Consider the following 18784-nt stretch of genomic DNA (forward strand, 5'->3'; position numbering starts at 1 on the left):
CACAGAACTTGGTTAAATCTTGTTCGACTTACTTTACAAACTGAACGTTACAAAAATGTTTAGTTAGAGTTCACTATAATCCCCTTGAAGCTCCAAATCCCACTCTTTTGAAACTATTTTCATATCTCCTTTTTATTTCTCCTCTCTTGAAAGTCAAGACTAAAAAGAACCTTAGCACTCAGTCCAAACCCCTAAATTTTACAGATGAGTGAATGGAGGCTCAGAGAGGGCAAACTACTTTCCCCAGATCACATAGCCACTCAGTGCCAAAATTAAGACCCAAACCCAGGCTGTGGTAGGTTGTAATGTGGTTCAAAGTATCTGCTGCCCCTCCCAAGAAGTGGATTATACAACTCCCCGCAGGAACCATGGGCCTCACAGTGCCTGTCTCTGAAGGTGGAGTACATACCCTACCTCCCTGTTGAACTTGGGGGTAGCCAGGTGATTTGTTACCCAGGAAATGTGGTGAAGTGGCATGTGGCACTTCTGATTGTTTTGCCAACCCCGGGCTGCAGAGTGAAGGAGAGAAGCAGCAATGGCACAGCTGACCTATGATGGACGTGTCATGTTAGCAGGAAATAAACCACTGAGATGCGAGGCTGTTTGTTACCACAGCATAACTGAGCCTGATCCTGACCAGTGCATAGGCTTTATAACTCTGAGCACCGGGATCTTTCTCACCTAGATAGTCTCAGCAGGGCTGCATGGGACTGAGGAGCACGCATTGTAGTGTCAGCCTGCCTGGGTTTGGATTTCACAAGCAATTACAAATCGGAGGTTTGTAGCAACCCTGCACCGAGCACGCCTATTGGCACCATTTGTCCAACTGCATATGCTCATTTTGTGTCTCTTTGTCACATTTTGGCAATTCTTACAATATTTCAAATTTTTCTTTATTATTGTATTTGTTATGGTGATCAGTGGACTTTGATGTTACTACTAAGATTCACTGAAGAGGCTCAGAGGATGATTAGCATTTTTTAGCAATAAAGTATTTTTTTATTAAGACATGTACATTGTTTTTTTTAGACAGAATGCTATTGCACACTTCGTGGACTACAGTATCGTGCAAATACAACTTTAATGTGCACTGGGAAATCAAAAAATATTGCGTGACTCACTTTATTGCATTGTTTCTTTATTGCTGTGGTCTGGAACCAAACCTGCGATATCTCCGAGGTCTGCCTACAGCAGCTCAACACTGGTTATTATATTCAACATACTCTCTCCCTGGCTGACATTTCAGCGACAGTAAGAGGAGGGAGGTGAGGGCTCACTGAGGGTTAGGGTTACAGTTAGGGGTAGGGTTAGGGAGACTATTCCATGTCCTAGCACATGCAAACAATCAACGTCCCTCCAAAAGCCACTCTGCAGTGAGCCATGCTGACAACCATCACTGTCCCTGTCCTTGCTACAGGCTGAGGGGGAGGGGCATGAGAGGCGTAAGAGTCAGACTGCTTAGGATTCAAATCCCACCTCTGTTCCTTCCTTCTTATACATCTATAGCTAAGTTACTAACCACTTTGAGCCTCAGTTTCCACCTCTGGAAGATGGGAATAATAAAAGTGTCCATTTCATGGGGTGAGGTGAAGATTCAATGAACTTATTCATGTAAAAGTGCTCATCACGGTGCCAGGCACAGTGCAGGGGCTCACCAGGTGTCAGGGTCGGTCTTCTCTTCTGCACAGGACAGGCCAATGGCAGCACGGGCAGAAACAATTATCAGAAGGTGAGTCATCTTTCAGTGCATGTGAATGAGCCACAGGGATCTGTGTAGCCTTGGCTCCCCACTGCCTTCATGGAAACACCTTCCTGAAATCATAGACTGATTGGCTGGCTGGTGCTGAGCTGGCAGCCGAACACACAGCTCGTGTGGATTCCCACGGCCAGCACAGAGCGCCTGGTCTGCTTGCCCCATGGGTGAGTCACTGGATATCCATCAAGGTGAAGGCCACACTCAGCCTGGGCAGCTGTTCTGGAGCCCAGTGACTTCAGATCAGGGTCATACCCTGTGATAGGAGAAGGCTCAAGTCGGGAGGTCAGGACAGTGGACGGTTCAAAGACGCACTGCGTCCCTTCATGGAGAGATCTGAACATGGCAGGGAGCCACCCGTGAAAGGAGCCCTCTCACTCGTGGCATTTCAACCACATCCTTCTTGCTGTGCTCTGCTGATGGTCGAATTGCCTTAGCCAGGGCCTTAACGCTCATCAGATGGGAGACCTACCTGCAGCCAGCTGTTCCTGCTTCCCCTCTGGTCCAGGACACACCTGCCAGGGCCTGGCCAGAGGAGGGCTGGAGAATGATTTGTTGGAGGCAAAGTCCACGAGCCCAGTCTTTGAGATGCTAGCCAATGGCATGTCTGCCCTCAATTTCAGCCTTTCCAGATTAAACCCTTAACATGCAAATCTATCTTGGGGATAGGAGGATGGAGGGGGACCTGCCAGATGAGTTCATCAGGGTGTCAGGGTGTCATGCACTCATTGCACTCATGTCGCTCATTCTTGAGTGCTGTGTGCCAGGCTTGCCTTCCTCCATGTTTGGAAGGTTGGAAGGATGGCATGGGACCAAGACTGAGGAGGGGAAGGGGGGGAAGGTTCACTGGCCATCACTGCCCTGAGCCACGTCCGGAGCTCAGCCTGGAGGCGGGTCTAGGACACCTCATTGAAACATCAGTAGTGCTTCCAATCCCAAGGAATGAGAAACAGCCAGATTGTGGCAACCACTGCACAAAAGCCCTTTGAATTTTCTTTCTTTTTTTTTTTTTTTTCCAAATGTCACCATGAATCAGCAGCACTCACCCCTCAGCTGCTGGGACTGTGTGTTTACTGCCTCCGTCATAGTAAACCTTGAGGTGGGAAAGAAAGACTTATATTTGGGAAACGCTGTAGGGGTTTATTACTGAGTCAATGGCGAAAGCAACAAGGCTCTGTGACAGAAAACAGTACAGAAATTAGAGTATCTTCAGCAAAATAATTGCAAGGCAACATTTCAGGGTAGTTTAATTTCCTACTGCATTTTAATGACCAATATAGAAGATATAAAAATGTCATTTATAGAGAAACTCCAACATTTTGTTTTCCTGGTTATTCTAATAGATCAAATGGGACATACAATATGATTTTTTAAAAAAAATTTTCACCAGACACTGCAATCAATCTTTCATGCTACAGATCTCTGTAGTTAGGGCTTGTCACACACTCCAAATACACAAGAATAGGAGTTAAGAGGGAAGAAAACTCTGTTCTCTTCCCTTTTGATAACAAGGCAGGGAACCTTTATAAAGGCCAACCTTAGGAATTTTCCCATTCTGTTTAACCAATTTTTAACTGAAAGTTATAATGTTTTCACTCCCATGCACTAAAGTGGTATTCTTGAGAACGTATGAGGGACCTTTGGGGTTTTAGGACGTGGGGGCAGTTTTTTAATCTACTAGCTTCACCTGCCTCTGTTTATCACCCAGAACAAAGCCAAGCCCTCCAAGTGAGGTCAGGAGGCGTGCGCTGGGCAAGGCAGGGAAGCAGCTCCGCCCAGGCTCAGCCCGTGCTCCTGGCATGGGAGGGATGGTGGACCAGGGCTGCCCTCCACCCTGCCCAGATGACGGCCTCCCCACTGCAGGCGCACTGACCCATCTCACATAGCCTCCTCCTCTTCTAAAAGCAGCTGACGTGGCCCCAGCAGGGATGTTTACAGTCGGAGTTTATTTTCTGCTGCCAGTAACATAGCAAATGCAGAATCTGGCTTCTCAGCAAGGACTTCAGGCTTGTCAAACTCGACCACCTGAAAGTCAGAGAAGAAGAACTGAAATTGCCAGACAATATGCACCCACCATAGAGCCCAAAACCCCTGAAGCCTCTGGAGAGGTGACACCAACGTCCTGCACCTTCCCGTTTTCCATGACCAGGACGAGGTCACAGTTGAGGACTGTGTTGAGGCGGTGGGCGATGGTCAACACTGTGCAGTCTTTGAAGGCGTCTTTGATGGTGCTCTGAACAAGGGTGTCAGTCTTAGAGTCCATGGAGGCAGTGGCTTCATCAAGGAGAATGATCTGTGGAGGAAAGAACACTGTGAAAGCCACACTAAACCAAAGCTGTGCCTAGAGGGAAACTTATAGTCTTAGCTCTATTCATTAAAGAAGAAGGGCTGAAAAGTAATGAGCTAAGTATCCACCTCAAAAAGTTAGAAAAAGAACAACAGAATGAAAGTCACATCACACCGTCTTCATCTTCTGCAGAGGGACTTGCTGGAGAAACAAGGTTGTGTGTTCTTTACTCTTCTTTTTATAAGCGGTTTATTCTAATCCTACAAACTAGTAGGAAGACACACCTCATGGGCTTTATCTAGTGCTATCATGTGCTGACATGAGTCAGCATGAGGTACAATAACAGCACTTGTGTTAGTTTCCTATTGCTGCTGTAACAAATTAGTACAACTTAGAGGCTCAAAACAACACAAACTTATCACCTTGCAGTTCTGGAGGGCAGTAGTCCTAAAGGCATGGCATTGTCAGGACTGCACTCCTTTTGAAGGCTCAAGAGAAGAAATGATTTTCTTGCCTTTTCCAGCTTCTAGAGGCTGCCTGCCTTCCTTGGCTCATGGCCCCTTCCTGGCATCACTCTAACTTCTACTTCCATCATCACATCTTCTCTCTTTCTGACCCTCTTGCCTCCCTCTTATAAAGACTTGTGGTTACACTGGACCTACCAAGGTAATCCAGGATAACCTCCCCATCTCAAGATCCATAACCTAATCACATGTGCAAAGCCCCCTTTTCCCAAGTAAAGTAACACATTCGAGATTCCAGATATGAGGACGTGGGCATCTTTGCGGGATGGGGGTGGGAGGGGGATATTATTCCTTCTGCTGCGGTGCCGGTTTGCCAGTCAGAGGGCTTGAGCTCAGCTCTAACTCTGCTTGCCCTTGGCTAAATTACTTAACTTCTCCAAGGCTGTTTCCTCGTCTGTAAAAGAAGGTTATATCTTACTATGAGTATGAAATGCAAGGGCAGCACATAGACCACTTAGCAGTGTGGGGCGCCACAGTCAGCACTAAATGCATGCTGGCTCCCTTCCCTGCCGTTAGCGCATCCAGAGAACGCGCTGCAAGTGTAGAAACTAACAAAATGGCTTCCCTGATGCTAAAGCTGTCTGCTGAGTCATTCTAACTGAAAATTCTTGCCCCTTGCTTTTCTCTTTCCTCTGACAAACCCCGACCTCTGCTTCACTTGCCTACTTGCATCTGTGCTAAACAGCCCCCAACCTTTCCATGACACTCTCCACTCAGTATACATTCTCTACCCAGAATAGCTTATCCTTTAACCCAGAAGGTGTGTTCCAGGAAGGTGGTCACAGGCTGAAAGCATCAGAAGAACAGACCCTCTAGAGTTTCTCTGTGATGCCAGGTGGGTTCATCAAGATTAAGAAGAACACAGTGCCCCGGAAAATGCCCTGATTATTGTCGCCTTTCAGTTCCATGTGGTTTTTCCATAAGACCTTGGGATACCAACCCCAAGCTGGATGCAGTCTCTAAGGCATTAGCCTGCTGTGACTCCCCTCTGCTTGGCAAAGCAGTAAAGCTGTTCTCTCCTAATTCTCCCAAAACTCTGTCTCCAAGTCTCAATTTGGCTATTGAGGTATAGAGGCCAGTTTTTTGGCAACACCATACGATGGGTTACATTTTGATCAGGGTTCATAGAATGGGATTTCTAAAGCAACAGCAACCTCTTCCTTGAAATCAGTAAGCAAGGATGGCTAAGTCACTAAGAAAAATGAGTATAAATTTTACAGTCCCCACGTCCTGGCATTCTGAAGGCCTTCTCTGAGATCCTGGGTACTGTTTATCAGGCCTCAGAATTGTTCAGGACAAAGGGAAAAAGTTAAGAAGCAGATTTCTCAAACCCAGACCACTTAGCAGGACAGAGAATACCTAAACAAGACCTCCCGGGGAAAGGCCCAGAGGAGGCAGGTGCTGTTGCTGTAAATGGGTGTTATTTTTCAATTTTTACCCTTCACAACTTTGTCTTAAGAGAAAGTGTTCAGTTTTTAAACGGCTCAATTGCTCTCTGTTTGCTGAAAGACAAACGCCTGGCTCTAGCTCCCAGATTGAGTGGTGCTGCAGGAAATATCCAAAATTCGACCAATCCACTTTTTCGTGCTGTTTCCTTACTTTTGAATTACGGAGAAGCGCTCGGGCCATACAAAGCAGCTGGCGCTCCCCTACTGAGAAGTTTTCTCCATTTTCTGTGACTTCTGCCTGTAATTTTTCCGGGAGCTTCATTATCTATAAAACAGAGAATGCCGTATTCGCGCTGACGATCTATAAAGTTGTCCTGCGTCGTCTGTATTGATTGCCCCCTCCTCTTGCATTTATCAGCTGGCTATATTTTAATATGGAAAAGAAAGTGCAGAACAACAGTCATTTCAATATCGCCAACAGCCACCAGGGAGAGACCAAGGAGCAGGCAGTCATTAATAATTTTAAATCACAGTGATTCATAGACCCCCGCAGACACCTTGCCAAAAGAGTACAAATGATGTGCGTATGGCTGGAGAGAATCACAAACATGTGTACATGGCTTTCAGGATTCCTATTTCCATGGACAAAATAGAAATGAGATGAAAGAGTTTTCTGGTCAACAAGGAAAGGTAAGTCAGGGTCTGATTTGTCCAGCACGACAAGTCCAAGTGGCTTTGGGAGATGCTCATCTTAGTACCAAGTCCTGGGGGAAAAAAATCCCCCCTGGGTTGTAGAGGTGGCCACGCTCACTTGCTGACCCCAGCTGCAACTCTCATAGGACAGGGTCCCATCTCACAGCTGGTTCAGTCCACTCAAACCAGCCACACCTGCCATCCCTGGAGCATGCCACGCCCCCTCACCTCCTCGGGGCTTGACTGTTTCAGTAAGTAAATGAGGCTGTTGGCGGAGCAGTAGGGCACTTCATCTGCTCTAGAGTCAGATGGACTTGGGGTCAAGCCTCCATTCTGTTACTCACGTGTTACATCTCTGAGTCTTAATTTCTGCATCTCTAAAAGTGGAGGTAGGAGTACGCACCTCAGAGGGTTGTAATCAGGACCAACTGAGAGAATGCATGTAGAGCTCTCAACTGAATCATGGCAGTGGCCTAAGGAATATTCTCCATTGTTGCTTTTAATAAGGGGTAAGTTAGGATTACATTCTACTGATATGCATGGTGCCAATAAACCGCTGGCCAAATTTAAACCTGGGCCAGGTATCTGGGGCACTGGGGCTGGGAAACGAACTCATCCCGGACAGCCCCAGAGACCTACTGTGTCTCTCATGAATGTTCTCTCCAGAACCTGCCAGAGCATCTCATCACTGTGACTCTCAAAGGGATCCAGGTTGTACCTGCAGTGAAGGAAAAGAGAGGGGGCTGAATTTCTGAGGACAAGAGGATGGCAGAGCACATTTTCCACAGCATGTTGGGGAGAAGTGTGCGATGACGCCACGGGAACAAGAGCAGTGCTGAGCCCAGGACGACAGTCCACGAAATACCAACCTCAAGCCAAGAGACTGAGGACCCACCACTCCACAGTGGGATGGAGCAGAGACCAAGGCGGGCAGACCACCAATCCTGCCAAGAGATAGCATGGAACAACGCACTCAGGAGACACATTTGGTCCTCTGGGGGCCATGTGCAGCAGAGCAGATCTGACCTTGTGCAACTTCTTAGCAGAGAGAGAGGGAGTGAGCAGTTCCATCCGCTGGTGCGTTCACTCTGCCTTCAGAGGCAAGAGCTCCATCGGCAGCTTTGGGGCCTTGCAGAGGGCGAGCACCTCATGTGCAGGGTGTGAGTCTAGCATTCCCAGACACGGAGTGGGCTTTTCACACAACTCTAAATACAGCCCCCAACTTCATCCGGTGCTCAATGCAGGAAATGTCCCTCTTGTTAGAGGAGCAGGCGCCACACTGCACCAAGTGAGACACTGTGGTTTTCTCCTTGCACCTTGACATCAGATCTTGAGCCCTGTAGGAGTGGCAACCCTACTGGTCTTGGACTTGAGCAGCTTCTGTTCACTCCTTAATGGGAATGAATTGACATACTTCCCAAAGGATGGCTACATACATGGAATAACTATCTGTTTTAATGTGCAAACTGGGGTATTTTGGGGATCAGCCATTGCTAAACCTGATAGGATGCTGGGACACAGGCACAAACCAGGGCTCTCTGGGGCCAACTGGGATGTCTGCTTCCCCTGTGCATAGCTTCTTGTTTATCTGTAGCGTAGTTAATAAAGGACCAGCCATGATGTGGGAGCTTCACAAAGCTGTTGTTGGTTTGATTTCATTATCCAAAAATAGGAGTGCACAACGATCAAAAACAGCTACCTTACTGTACCTACAAACAGGGCAGGATCCTGGGGTATCACGGTCAGCTTGGTTCTGAGGTCTTCCAAACCGACGGTGCAGATATCCACGCCATCAATGATGATCGTGCCACTGGCGGGCTCCACCAGACGAAACAAAGCCATTCCCAATGACGACTTTCCTGGGGGCAATAAATGTGAAAACAGCAAATCAAAATTAAGTTTGTATTTCATCATATCTGAGTACCTAATCAAGGGAATTTTTAGTGCAATGAAAATGGCTCTGCGGCAGTGACTGTGCAGACAGAAACCCCTCACTCTGCAGAGGCAATCGGCTGCCCTCACACTGTCAACCTGCCCATCCCTGCAGGGGCTGTTGGCACCTGACTCATCCTCTGGGCCTCGTTTCACCAGAGTGAGTCTCATTTAATCAATTCAAAAAATTACAGTAAAGAGATTTCAGGGGGAAAACAGCCAATCTGCCACACTTACACATCACCCTCTGTTGTGGTTTAGCTAGCACACCCAGTGGAAATACAAAGAAAACAACCTGAAAGAAACAGTCAGAGCTCGTCCTCACCAGAACCCGTTCTGCCGACAATCCCAACCGTCTGCCCACTTTGGATGTTCAAGTTCAGCCCGTCGAGAACAAGAGGGGTATTGTCTCTGTATCGCATCTGATAGTCTTTGAACGTTATCTCCCCATGGCTGGGCCAGTCGTGGGGACAGGTCCCCACTTTGAGAGGGAGAGTGCATTCAGGAACACAGGTCTGAAAAACAGAATAACAAACGGCAGGCTAATAGCCATTTGCTGTTCCATTCATGTAATTCATTCATTCATTTATTCATAGTTCTAGGTACTCGCATTCTTGGCAGTGAACTAGACCAACAAGGACACTGCACTCAAGAAGTTCGCATCGCAGTGGGGAAGTCAGATAATAAACAGGAGAAGAAATGAGAAATGAGGACAGTAAAAACAGTATTGTAATGGAATATGGAACATGTGTGGTGGAAGGGGCAGAGGGAGTAAAAATAACTGAAGGGTTGAGGAAGGCATCTATAAGGATGTGCCATTCAAGCTGTGACCTGGAATGCTGCAAAGATGCCAGCGACAAGAAGATTTGTTCCAGGCAGAACAGACAGCTAGTGCAAAGGCCCTGAGGCCAGAATAAGCTTAGAGACTTTGAGGAATAGAAAGAAATTCATGTGGCTCTGGCATAGTGAGTAGTGGGACAGATAACTATAAGGAGTACCTCATACTGGGCCTTGTGAGCCTGGACAAGCATCAGTCATGTGACCTTGAAGCTGTGTGACAAATCCAGACCAAGATTTGAGATTTGCAGAATTCAATTAGATACAATTTCATCATCTACAAGAGTTGCTATGGTGTTAGAAGTAGGGAGATGACAATAGTGCAGGATGTCAAATTCAGAGTTACATGGAAAAGGAATTAAGTTTCCAAAGAGCCCAGGAAATGCAAAGTCTAATTAAGGAGTAGAGCAACTCGACTGCATTTCGGGACTAACTCCTCCTCTGAATTATAAAGTCCCTGTTAACAAGGGGAAATAGCGCTGCCGTGTTCCCCATTAGGGAGGCTGACCAGCCCAAATCTCTGGTCAATAGTCAACCACGATTAGTTGAGAAAATAACTGTATTCCTAGATAGTATTTTTAACCCCTAGAAGATTTAGAATTAATGATAACAGTATTTAAGAGAAGCAAAATTATAACAGTAATATTTTTAGTTTATGGAATCTGCATATTTGGTGTTTTAAGTATTCATAAAGTTAATAATATTCAGGCTTGTGCTTCTAATTTAAAGTGTATAATTGGATAACTTATTTAAATGTGATTTTAAGTTAAAAACTTCCTGTTTGTATACAGCACTGGTATTGTTACGAGAACTTAATGCTCACATATAGAAGTTTAATTTATTAGATTTATATAACCTCAGGAAAGTTTGTTAACTCAGATGATCAAGGTACTTAAAAAGGAAATGGAATGCATTAAATTTTAAAATGCAGTTTAAAACCTTTTAAAGTGTTTAATGAAGTTTGTAAATGGGGCCAGATACTATTCAAAGGCCCTTAAGAGTGAATTGACTCAACTTCTCTTCAAAGAACAGCAGGATCTATAGGTTGAAAATAAAGCTTTTAAAAAAGAAATAGGCTTTTTTATTTTTTCAATTCGCAATTTTAGTCCATCAAATATTACTTTCGAGAAACTAAAGTAAGCCACTGAATTCTCTTTTCTGTGTCCAGAAGTTACCCTTGAGGAAATTCTGCTAAAACGGAACCCCTCCCTCAACATCAAGGACTTCAGACTGTATTGTAAATACGGGTTTTAAGAAAAGAGATTATAGTCCAATTTCAGTTTTGTTTTGTTTTGTTTTGTTTTTAAAAAAGATCCCTTTCACGTGTAAAAAAATAAAACGCTGGCGTAAGTTCTACCAGGGTTAGCTGGTTCCTCCTTTCGCAGGCACTGATTTCTTACCGAAATGTACTGCCGGAGCAGCTCCACGGAGGTGAACTTGGCCTGGGTCTCGGCGCCGGTGCGCACGCACACCTGGAGCAGTCCGCTCAGCTGCGCAGGAGGGCAAGCGCCGCGGTTAGAGCCCTTCCCGCCTCCAGGGGCCCCTGTGAAGTCCCCTTCCCGCTCACTCGGGACCACACAGAAAGGAGGCCTGCATTCCCAGCCAAGCGCCCGGATGTAAAGACACTCCTGTTGGGGTGTTTCTGCCTTTAAACACTTCCTTTGTATTTGGAAACAAATGGTAATTATATTTTGCCTGGCACTCCAGATGGTGAGAGTCATCCGCCACAGCACTGGCTTCCTGGCTGGAGAGGTGGGGCGCCGCTGTGGAGCAGGAATTCTCCTGGGGCCCCAGAACTGCATGGTGTTCATCCTTTGCAGCCACCTGGAGGGGTCCCGCCCCTCTATGCCCTCCCCGCTTTACCCCACCTGCAGCCCGGAAGCAGTTAAATCCAATCATCATCACCGCAGATCGTCAGGACGGAAAAAAACCATCCAGTCCATCTGCTCGCTTGGGACATAAGAAAATCCAGGCTTAGACTGGGGCTTGTGGAGGTTGCCCACCTGAGGCCAGGCTCCCCCAGCGGCCAATTCTGAGGTTGGGATGCAAGCAGTGTATTAGGGCAGGTTGAATGGCCAAATCCCTGGGACCTGTGAATGTTACTTCACTGGAAAAGGGATCTTTGCGGGTGCAGTTAAGGATCTTGAGTCCAACCTGGATTACCTGGGTGGGCCTTAAATCCAACAAGTACCCCTGTAAGAGACAGAGGAGGAGGAGATACAGAGAAGAGGAGGAGGAGACATGAAGGTGGGGACAGAGGTCCAAGGGATGCAGCTCCAAGCCCAGGAACGCCCCAGAAAGCCCACAGCCACCAGAAGCTGGAGAGACAAGGAACAGATTCTCCCCTTGGTCCTCCAGAGGGAACATGGCCCTACCGACACCTTGATTCTAGACTTCGGGACCCCAGAATTGCAAGAGAATACATTTCTCTGGTTTTAAGCCAGTCGTTTATGACCATTTATTACAGCAGCCCTGGGAACCTACTCCAGGAGGACCCAAAAAGTCCCAGGAGGGGCTGGGAGAAGTGAGGCACAGAAGAGAAGGGGTGTCCGGAGAGGCTTCACTGCGGGCAACCAAAGCTCGACTCTGTCGGGGGCCCTGAGTATCCGCATGGAGCACACCTGAGTTGTCCCGAGGATGCTGGACTCCATCGCCACTAACTCCCTGCAGGCATCACCGCTGGGGTGGTCCTGCTGAGAGGACTCCCCGCGCCTGCCGCCCACCTCGGGCTGGAACTGAGCATCTGCCCGCAGCTGTGAGGGGCCAACTGGCCTGCCCTGGGGGAGGAGGGTGGGCACCAACAGCACCTGCCTTGACACAAGCCGGGCTAGTGGGCTAGAGGCCGGACCAGGTCTTCCTCACTAGCTGAGCAGTGACTGTGAGCTGGCACTGTTCAGGGGCTGGTTTCCCAGGGTAAATGTGATACCCAAGACCCCACACTCAAGGGGCTTACCTACGAGTGGGCCAGCAGGACGAGACACAGGCAGTTTCAAGGAATGATAAGAATGTCAATTACCCAGGATGTTGTGAAAGCAAGGCTGTGGCTGAGCTGGGGAGTTACCTGCCTTGTGGGGCAGGGGGGTCAGTGGTTCAGGAAAACTGTGTGTGTCAAAGCATTTATGATAAGAAGTCTGCCAGGCAAACTCAGGTTCAGAAAGCTCTGGGTAGCAGCAAGTGGCCTTAACAGGAAGGAGGCAGGCTGGGCAGAGCAGGTGGACAAGGTGGAGAACCGTGTGGGTGCAGACCCTCCGAGAGCTCCCTTCAGCAGGCCTCCCTTACTGCCCTCCAGCTTCACACACATTTCTCTTTGAGCAGTGGCTCACGGCTGGCGTGATTATGCCCCCCGGGGACACTGGGCAATGTCTAATTTGTCATGACCTTGGAGGCAGGAAGTTTTACTGGCGACTCCTGGTTAGAGATCAGGGAGGCTGCTAACTTCCCAGAACACACAGAACAGCCCCTCCCCAAAAGGATGATCCTGCCCAAGTGTCCACAGCACTGCAGGTGAGAAAGCCTTTCTTAGGATACAGGCTACACCCCTGCCCACGGCTGACAGAGCCCTGCCAAGTCCTCAGAGCTTACTCTCCACCACTCTGCTCAGGCCACAGGAGCTTGAGTCCCCCGCCAGTACCAAGCTCCTGCCTGCCCCAGCCTCCCTTGGCCCCTCCTTCCCTGGCTCGTTCTTTATCATTCAGGTATCACCTTGGAAGTCACCTCCCAGCAGAGGCCTCCCCTGACTATCAGGTCTAATGTGGCTTCCCCGCTGACAGTCAGTTACCCTGCCTCATTATCTTCATCACGCTTCAGTGATTTCTGAAGTCATCTTATTTGTTTACTTGTGCACTTCTTTCTTCCATCCCACTGTCTATCCCTCACTATCCCACTAGAGTGTAAGTTCCGTGAGGGCAGGGACCTGTCTGTCTTGTTCACTGCTGAACCCGCAGCAGCTAGCGAGATTCTGGCTCTGGGAGGTGCTCAGTGGACATCTGGTGAATGAATGAATGAACCCCTGCCCTTGAGAAGGGCATGTGCGTGTTTTGTTAAGTTCAAGGGTATCAGCTCCAGCGGCTTAGAATTCCCTCGTCAGCACACTGCTGACCCCAGGAAGTGCTCATTCTCCTCCGTGATGTTATGTGATGTTACTTTGTGCTCACTTTCTGCTCTGTGGGACTTCAGACAAATTTCTCCTCGACCTAGGGGGTCACCTCTGTTCTCAAGGGAAGCTCTGTCACTTGGATTCTGTGTTCTCCAAAGGGGGTTAACGCTCAAGAAAGCCCCAAAACCAGCTGGAGGAGAAGCGTCCCCTAGACCTCAGTGTGTGCCAGCTTCCCAGCCTTACAGGAATGTTCGAAAATAGTCTCACGGAAGGCTGGTGACATCGCCCAAGGGCATGACCTCAGTTGAGGAAAGCTGTTTCACTGGGACTAAGTATAGGGGCCCAAGGGGATCTATTTAACATCATATATGTGACTAGGCGACAGCAAATAAAACCATCCATCAATGAGGGAAACTGCCTATCCAAGGAAAACTCATTTCTCTCAGTTAAGATATGGTCCTAGTCATATATTTTTTTTTCCTCCTCCTTTCCAAAATACCATTAAAATGCCAGTAGAGAGATTTCAAAAAGGAATAGCCTTGGGAAGAGACAGCAAGGGGCTGGGGGAGAGATAGCATTGAATGAGAGGGTTACACATTCTGGAAGATGGAAAGAGGATGGAAGTCTCTTTCAGTAGAATGGAGGGAGAGTGTGCTGTGGGGGCTTCCAGAGCCTTCTGCCACACAGGACTCAGAGAGGTTCCGGGGTGAGAAGGGGCCACAGAGAGATCAACTGATAGGCCATCTTTAGCCGTCTCCTCCTGTTGGACCCATATCCTCTGCTCCCTTCCTTTCTCCCAACCAGAGGTAGCTGGACACTCTCCCTAGCCAACACACACACACACACACACACACACACACACACACATACACACACACACACACACACAAATAGGGCTCCCAGGATAGTATCCTAGATAAAATCCCTTTAAACCTAGCACTTGGGTGCCTGAAGGCCAGCTCCCTGGCTCTCTCCTGAAGTGAAGCCAGCCTGTGGAAAAGTCCAATCCCCTCCCCAACTCGTAGTTATAAGACCTCCCCCATCAGGAGACACCTGGCAGGACATAGACAAAGGCAGAGGAAACCCTGAAAACCCAATCTAGTTCCTCAGCCTTAAATACAAATGGACCAAGAGACATATGAACAAAACCAATGGTGTGAAAAGAGCAAGAACCAGATAAACAAACAGATAAATAAGCAAACAAAGAGCCTGGAAAAAAACAGATACCAGTCAAAGAAGAGAGGAGAGTTTAAGAAAGTGGCGGGGCATGAACCTCTAATTAATGTTCTCAGAGACATTTTAAAATATGTTGCATCTATCTAAAAATGAGCCTTTTAAAAACTCAGAGACTAAGGAATAATTTGTGGAAATTAAGTGTAAGAATATGTGACTGACAAACTTTAAATTCAAAATAGCGGCTGAACGACCAAGTGAAGAAAAACTCCCAGAATAAAGATAAAATATAGAAACCTTGAGATGAAAGGAAGGAAACATAGAAGATTGATGCAGGAAGTCCAATATTCAACCCATAGGAGTCACAGAAAAAGAAAACAAAGGGAAAGGAGACTAGGAAATTATCAAGACGAGAAAAAGGAACCGTGGAGGGAAAGGAAAAATGTTTCCAACTTGAAGAGAGATTATTCTGTTCCCAGCCTTGAACAGAACTAATGGAAACAGACCCACACTCAGAAACACTGTCCTGGGGTGTCAGAGCCCTGAGGATAAAGACTGCATTGGAAAAGCTTCCAAAGAGAGAAACGTGACGCCTGTATCAAGAAGCAGAGGCAGTCTTAGGTGGGTATCAGACCCAGATGACGTGGTTCAAATCCTGATGCTCACACATGCAGGTGTGTGGTCCTGGCATGTCTTTCTGGGCCTCAGTCTCCTCACCTGTAGAATGGAGATTATGGTATCCCTACCTCATAGGGTTGTTGTGGCGGATAAATGAGTTAATGTATGTAACGGATTTATAACTGTGACTAAAATGTCATGTATTTCCCTATTATTATTTCCCTATTTTTGTTATTTTTTGAAAGAAAAACACCCAAGCCACAAAGAAGAAAAGTCAGTAATTATTCACCATGGACACTGTGGCTGCCTCTCCAGCATTCCTTTTGCTCTCTCTGTGTGACTTTGGGGTGCGATGGGTGTGGCTCCATCTTTCAGCCTAAGCCAATCATCCCAATCACATCAAGCCACCAGTTAGTTCTGGGATGCCTAAATTAATCCAGCAAGAGTAAAGCACAGGGCTTTTGTTCAGTGGCTGGGGCAGGAAAAGCTTTCTTCCTGCTATAGCCCCCAGAGGCTGCCAGTTACCACTGTACAATTATGAAGGAAGTCATCACAGGAGGAGGACAAAGAGGGGCCATGATCCAATTGTGCCTGAAGCCCACACAGCCCCCAGACCTTTTAGTGATATGAGCCACTAAGCTCTCTTTCTTGTGTAAACCCATTTGAGTTGGGTTTTTTGTTCTGTCCACCCTCCTGGATACACTCTATGCCAGAGCCTCCAGGCCCAGCCCAACATTGCACTAGGTGTTACCTGGATGATGTAAGACAATGACAAGCCTTTGGATGAAGCACTGATTGAGGAAAAACTCAGGGTCACCAACAAGGCCACAATGAAAGTGACGATGTTCATGAGGACATCCATTCTTAGAGCAAACCACCTGAGAGCACAGTTGAAGTACAGGAGGTGGCTGCAGTTTTCGTCATTTAGCATCTTAAACCTAAAATGAATAAATCAACAAAATAGGAGATCAGCTTCCATAGACTCAGGACTACTGGAGAAATAGGGCAAGGGGAGCTTTTAATCAAGGGCCAGTGCACTCCTACATAGGATTGCCTTACAAAGATGAGCATGTATCCATAATCTTCAACATCGGCCACCATAGGCATCTCCGATTTGCATGTATTTTGCAAAATCCCACATGGCAGTCGAGTATGGTGCTGAGTGGGCTCTTTCTGTCTTTCCCAGAAACTGGCAACTGGAACCCACAGCTGAGGACAAACAAGGCTAAGTACCTCACACTCTACCTTCAAAGGATCCTTGCCTTGGAGTCAGCCACCCCCCAAAGGTCCTGTGGAAATGACCGTTGGCTCCTTTGATCTATAAAGAGAGTAGGGGGTGGAGGAGATTGCCTTTAAGGAGAATCAATGTTTGTGCTGATAGAGGAAGGAAGGGAGGGTGCTGGATTGGTTCTCCTCCCCAATTCAGAGAAAGAAGAATCAAGGCAATTGCTTTTAAAGCTGTAGGTCTCTTCAAGAAGAGGAAGCTGGCATCTTGTATCCCTGCTACGTGTCCACCAAGCCAAAGAGGAGACGGAGCACAGGGCAGAGTGACAGAGATGACACCACCAAGGGATGAGGGCAAGACCCATCCCTGGAGTCCCTCATTCCCCAGATGCATGGAAGGTGGGTCCTGCCCATTACTACAGTTCCTAGAGTTGGGGGCGCACATGGAATTTGGCGTGTGGGGCTGCGGTCTTGATGTGACACTGATCGGTGTGAGGTAAGAGGCTCCACATCACGGGAACGCAGTATGAGGCTGCCAGACAGAGCTCACTGCACGACCCAGGCACAGCTTGTCCTTTGGGAGGGCCTGGCAGAGCTGCTAGGGATTTGGATCCTGTTGGGGGCTCTCCCCTGCCACGCACGAAGAGCTGGATTGGCAGAAATGAACAGCAGAGAGGAGAGTGACCCCAGACAGACTGGTCACTGAGGGTGTGTCCTTTCCCACCTCCATCCCCCTGCACCAGCCTCTGAGAACCAGGCTCCCAAGCTCAGAGAAAAGGGAGAGGGTGTTTAAGAGAACAGACCAGGGGCTTCCCAACAGTGATCCTGCCCCTACAATACATACACACAGCCTAGCATGAGCTCTCCAAGTCTTGAGGGGATGGGGGCGGCGAGGCTATGGCTTAGATACATTCAAGATTGAAATTTTAACTGAACTCAGCTAACCATTGACCAGAAGAGATATCAAACACAGTTGCCACAGAAGGTTCCTCTAACCTGCTGGGAAAGGGGCTTCCTCAGATCAACTGGTAGAAATTATTAGAAAATAATGAAAACCTTTTGATGTTTAAACCCTTAAGGAGTTGAGATTCCTCCCCTGGCTCGCCCTCGGCCACTGCTGCTCCAACTCTTCTAAAACTCAAAAGATTCTGTCTGGAAGCACCTCTGGACACCCTGGTGGGCCCTGCAGCACCCTCTTCCTTTCTGTTTCCACTCTAACTTAGTTTCCCCAGAGCTTAGTTAAAATACTCTTCCAGATACCGTGGTGTCACTATCATGTACCTCTAAAGCCTACAAATTCAACTGACAGCTTAAGCGACTTAGAAGTCATCTGCGGTCTTACCTGTGCGGTTGGTGAGGTTGTGCAGAAACAGAGTCACTGGCTGGGATCACATTGGAATTTGACCTCCAACCTTTTTTTTTTTTGAGTCCTGTAGTATTTTTGGTTGCAAAAGCAATATATGTCAGAAGCCCAAGCCCTCCAGAAAGTTCATGACAGGAAAAAAAAGTGTTAAAAGAGGGTAGAGCTCATCAGTCATGTAAGGCTCAGCTCTCCTATAAGATCCTCATGGAAACCTTGGGGGAGAATCTGTGGGAAGACAAGGCTTGACTCAGTTCTGCTTGTTGTGAGTCGATGAATGACTCCTGACCAGGACCCTGGGGGGTCACGTGCGATGCAGGACTCTTGACAGATGCCGTTCGGGTTAAACCAGTAGCAGGACTAGCTGAAGACAGGCTGGGATGCCTGGTCCACACTGAGACTGGGTGGCAGGGGCCGGGGAGAGAGAGAGAGAGAGAGATGCACTTTGAAGTGTGTATTAGGTTTTTAAGGAAGGAAAGAATGGGGGTGGAAAAAGAACATCAATGTGGCAGAGACTGCTTTAGATTCACCACAATCCATTTTCCTTTCCTCCTCTGGACACAGCTGGACTACATTTCCCAGGCTCCTTTGCAGTTAGGTGAGCCCACATGACCAAAATCTGGCCAATGAGTGTGCAGAAATGATGAGTCACTTCACTAGGGTTGAGGTCCTCCACCCACATCGTTCCATTTATCTCCCAATTAGACCAGTGGATCCTGGAGAAGCCAGGATGGAGAAGCTCGAGATGGAGAAAGGCCGTGTACCTGAGTGTGGCACAGAACCCTCTACCCCTGCCCCGTGGGTCCTCATTCAGTTGGGACTTGAGGAAGAATAAACGTGTATTGTGTTAAGTCCCTAAAATCTGGAGCTGTTTGTTACCACTGTGAGCCTCCTGTGAT

At 47.7% G+C, this 18784-nt stretch overlaps 1 protein-coding gene across 1 annotated transcript in view; it reads right to left on the bottom strand.

The window, feature by feature from the left end:
• Positions 1-3680: 3680 nt before the first annotated feature.
• Positions 3681-18784, bottom strand: part of ABCC12 (ATP binding cassette subfamily C member 12) — a 56018-nt gene continuing 40914 nt past the window's right edge. The window contains exons 22-29 of the mRNA XM_032488184.1: positions 16053-16209; positions 10815-10904; positions 8903-9092; positions 8345-8504; positions 7285-7363; positions 6164-6277; positions 3882-4046; positions 3681-3778 (exon numbers count right to left, since the gene is read on the bottom strand). Of these exons, the coding sequence (XP_032344075.1) occupies positions 3686-3778; positions 3882-4046; positions 6164-6277; positions 7285-7363; positions 8345-8504; positions 8903-9092; positions 10815-10904; positions 16053-16209 (1048 nt within the window). The 3' untranslated portion in view covers positions 3681-3685. The remainder of the gene's footprint in view (positions 3779-3881; positions 4047-6163; positions 6278-7284; positions 7364-8344; positions 8505-8902; positions 9093-10814; positions 10905-16052; positions 16210-18784) is intronic.

The sequence above is a fragment of the Camelus ferus genome, chromosome 9 (assembly GCF_009834535.1).
Source record: "Camelus ferus isolate YT-003-E chromosome 9, BCGSAC_Cfer_1.0, whole genome shotgun sequence".
In the NCBI taxonomy this organism is placed as follows: domain Eukaryota; kingdom Metazoa; phylum Chordata; class Mammalia; order Artiodactyla; family Camelidae; genus Camelus; species Camelus ferus.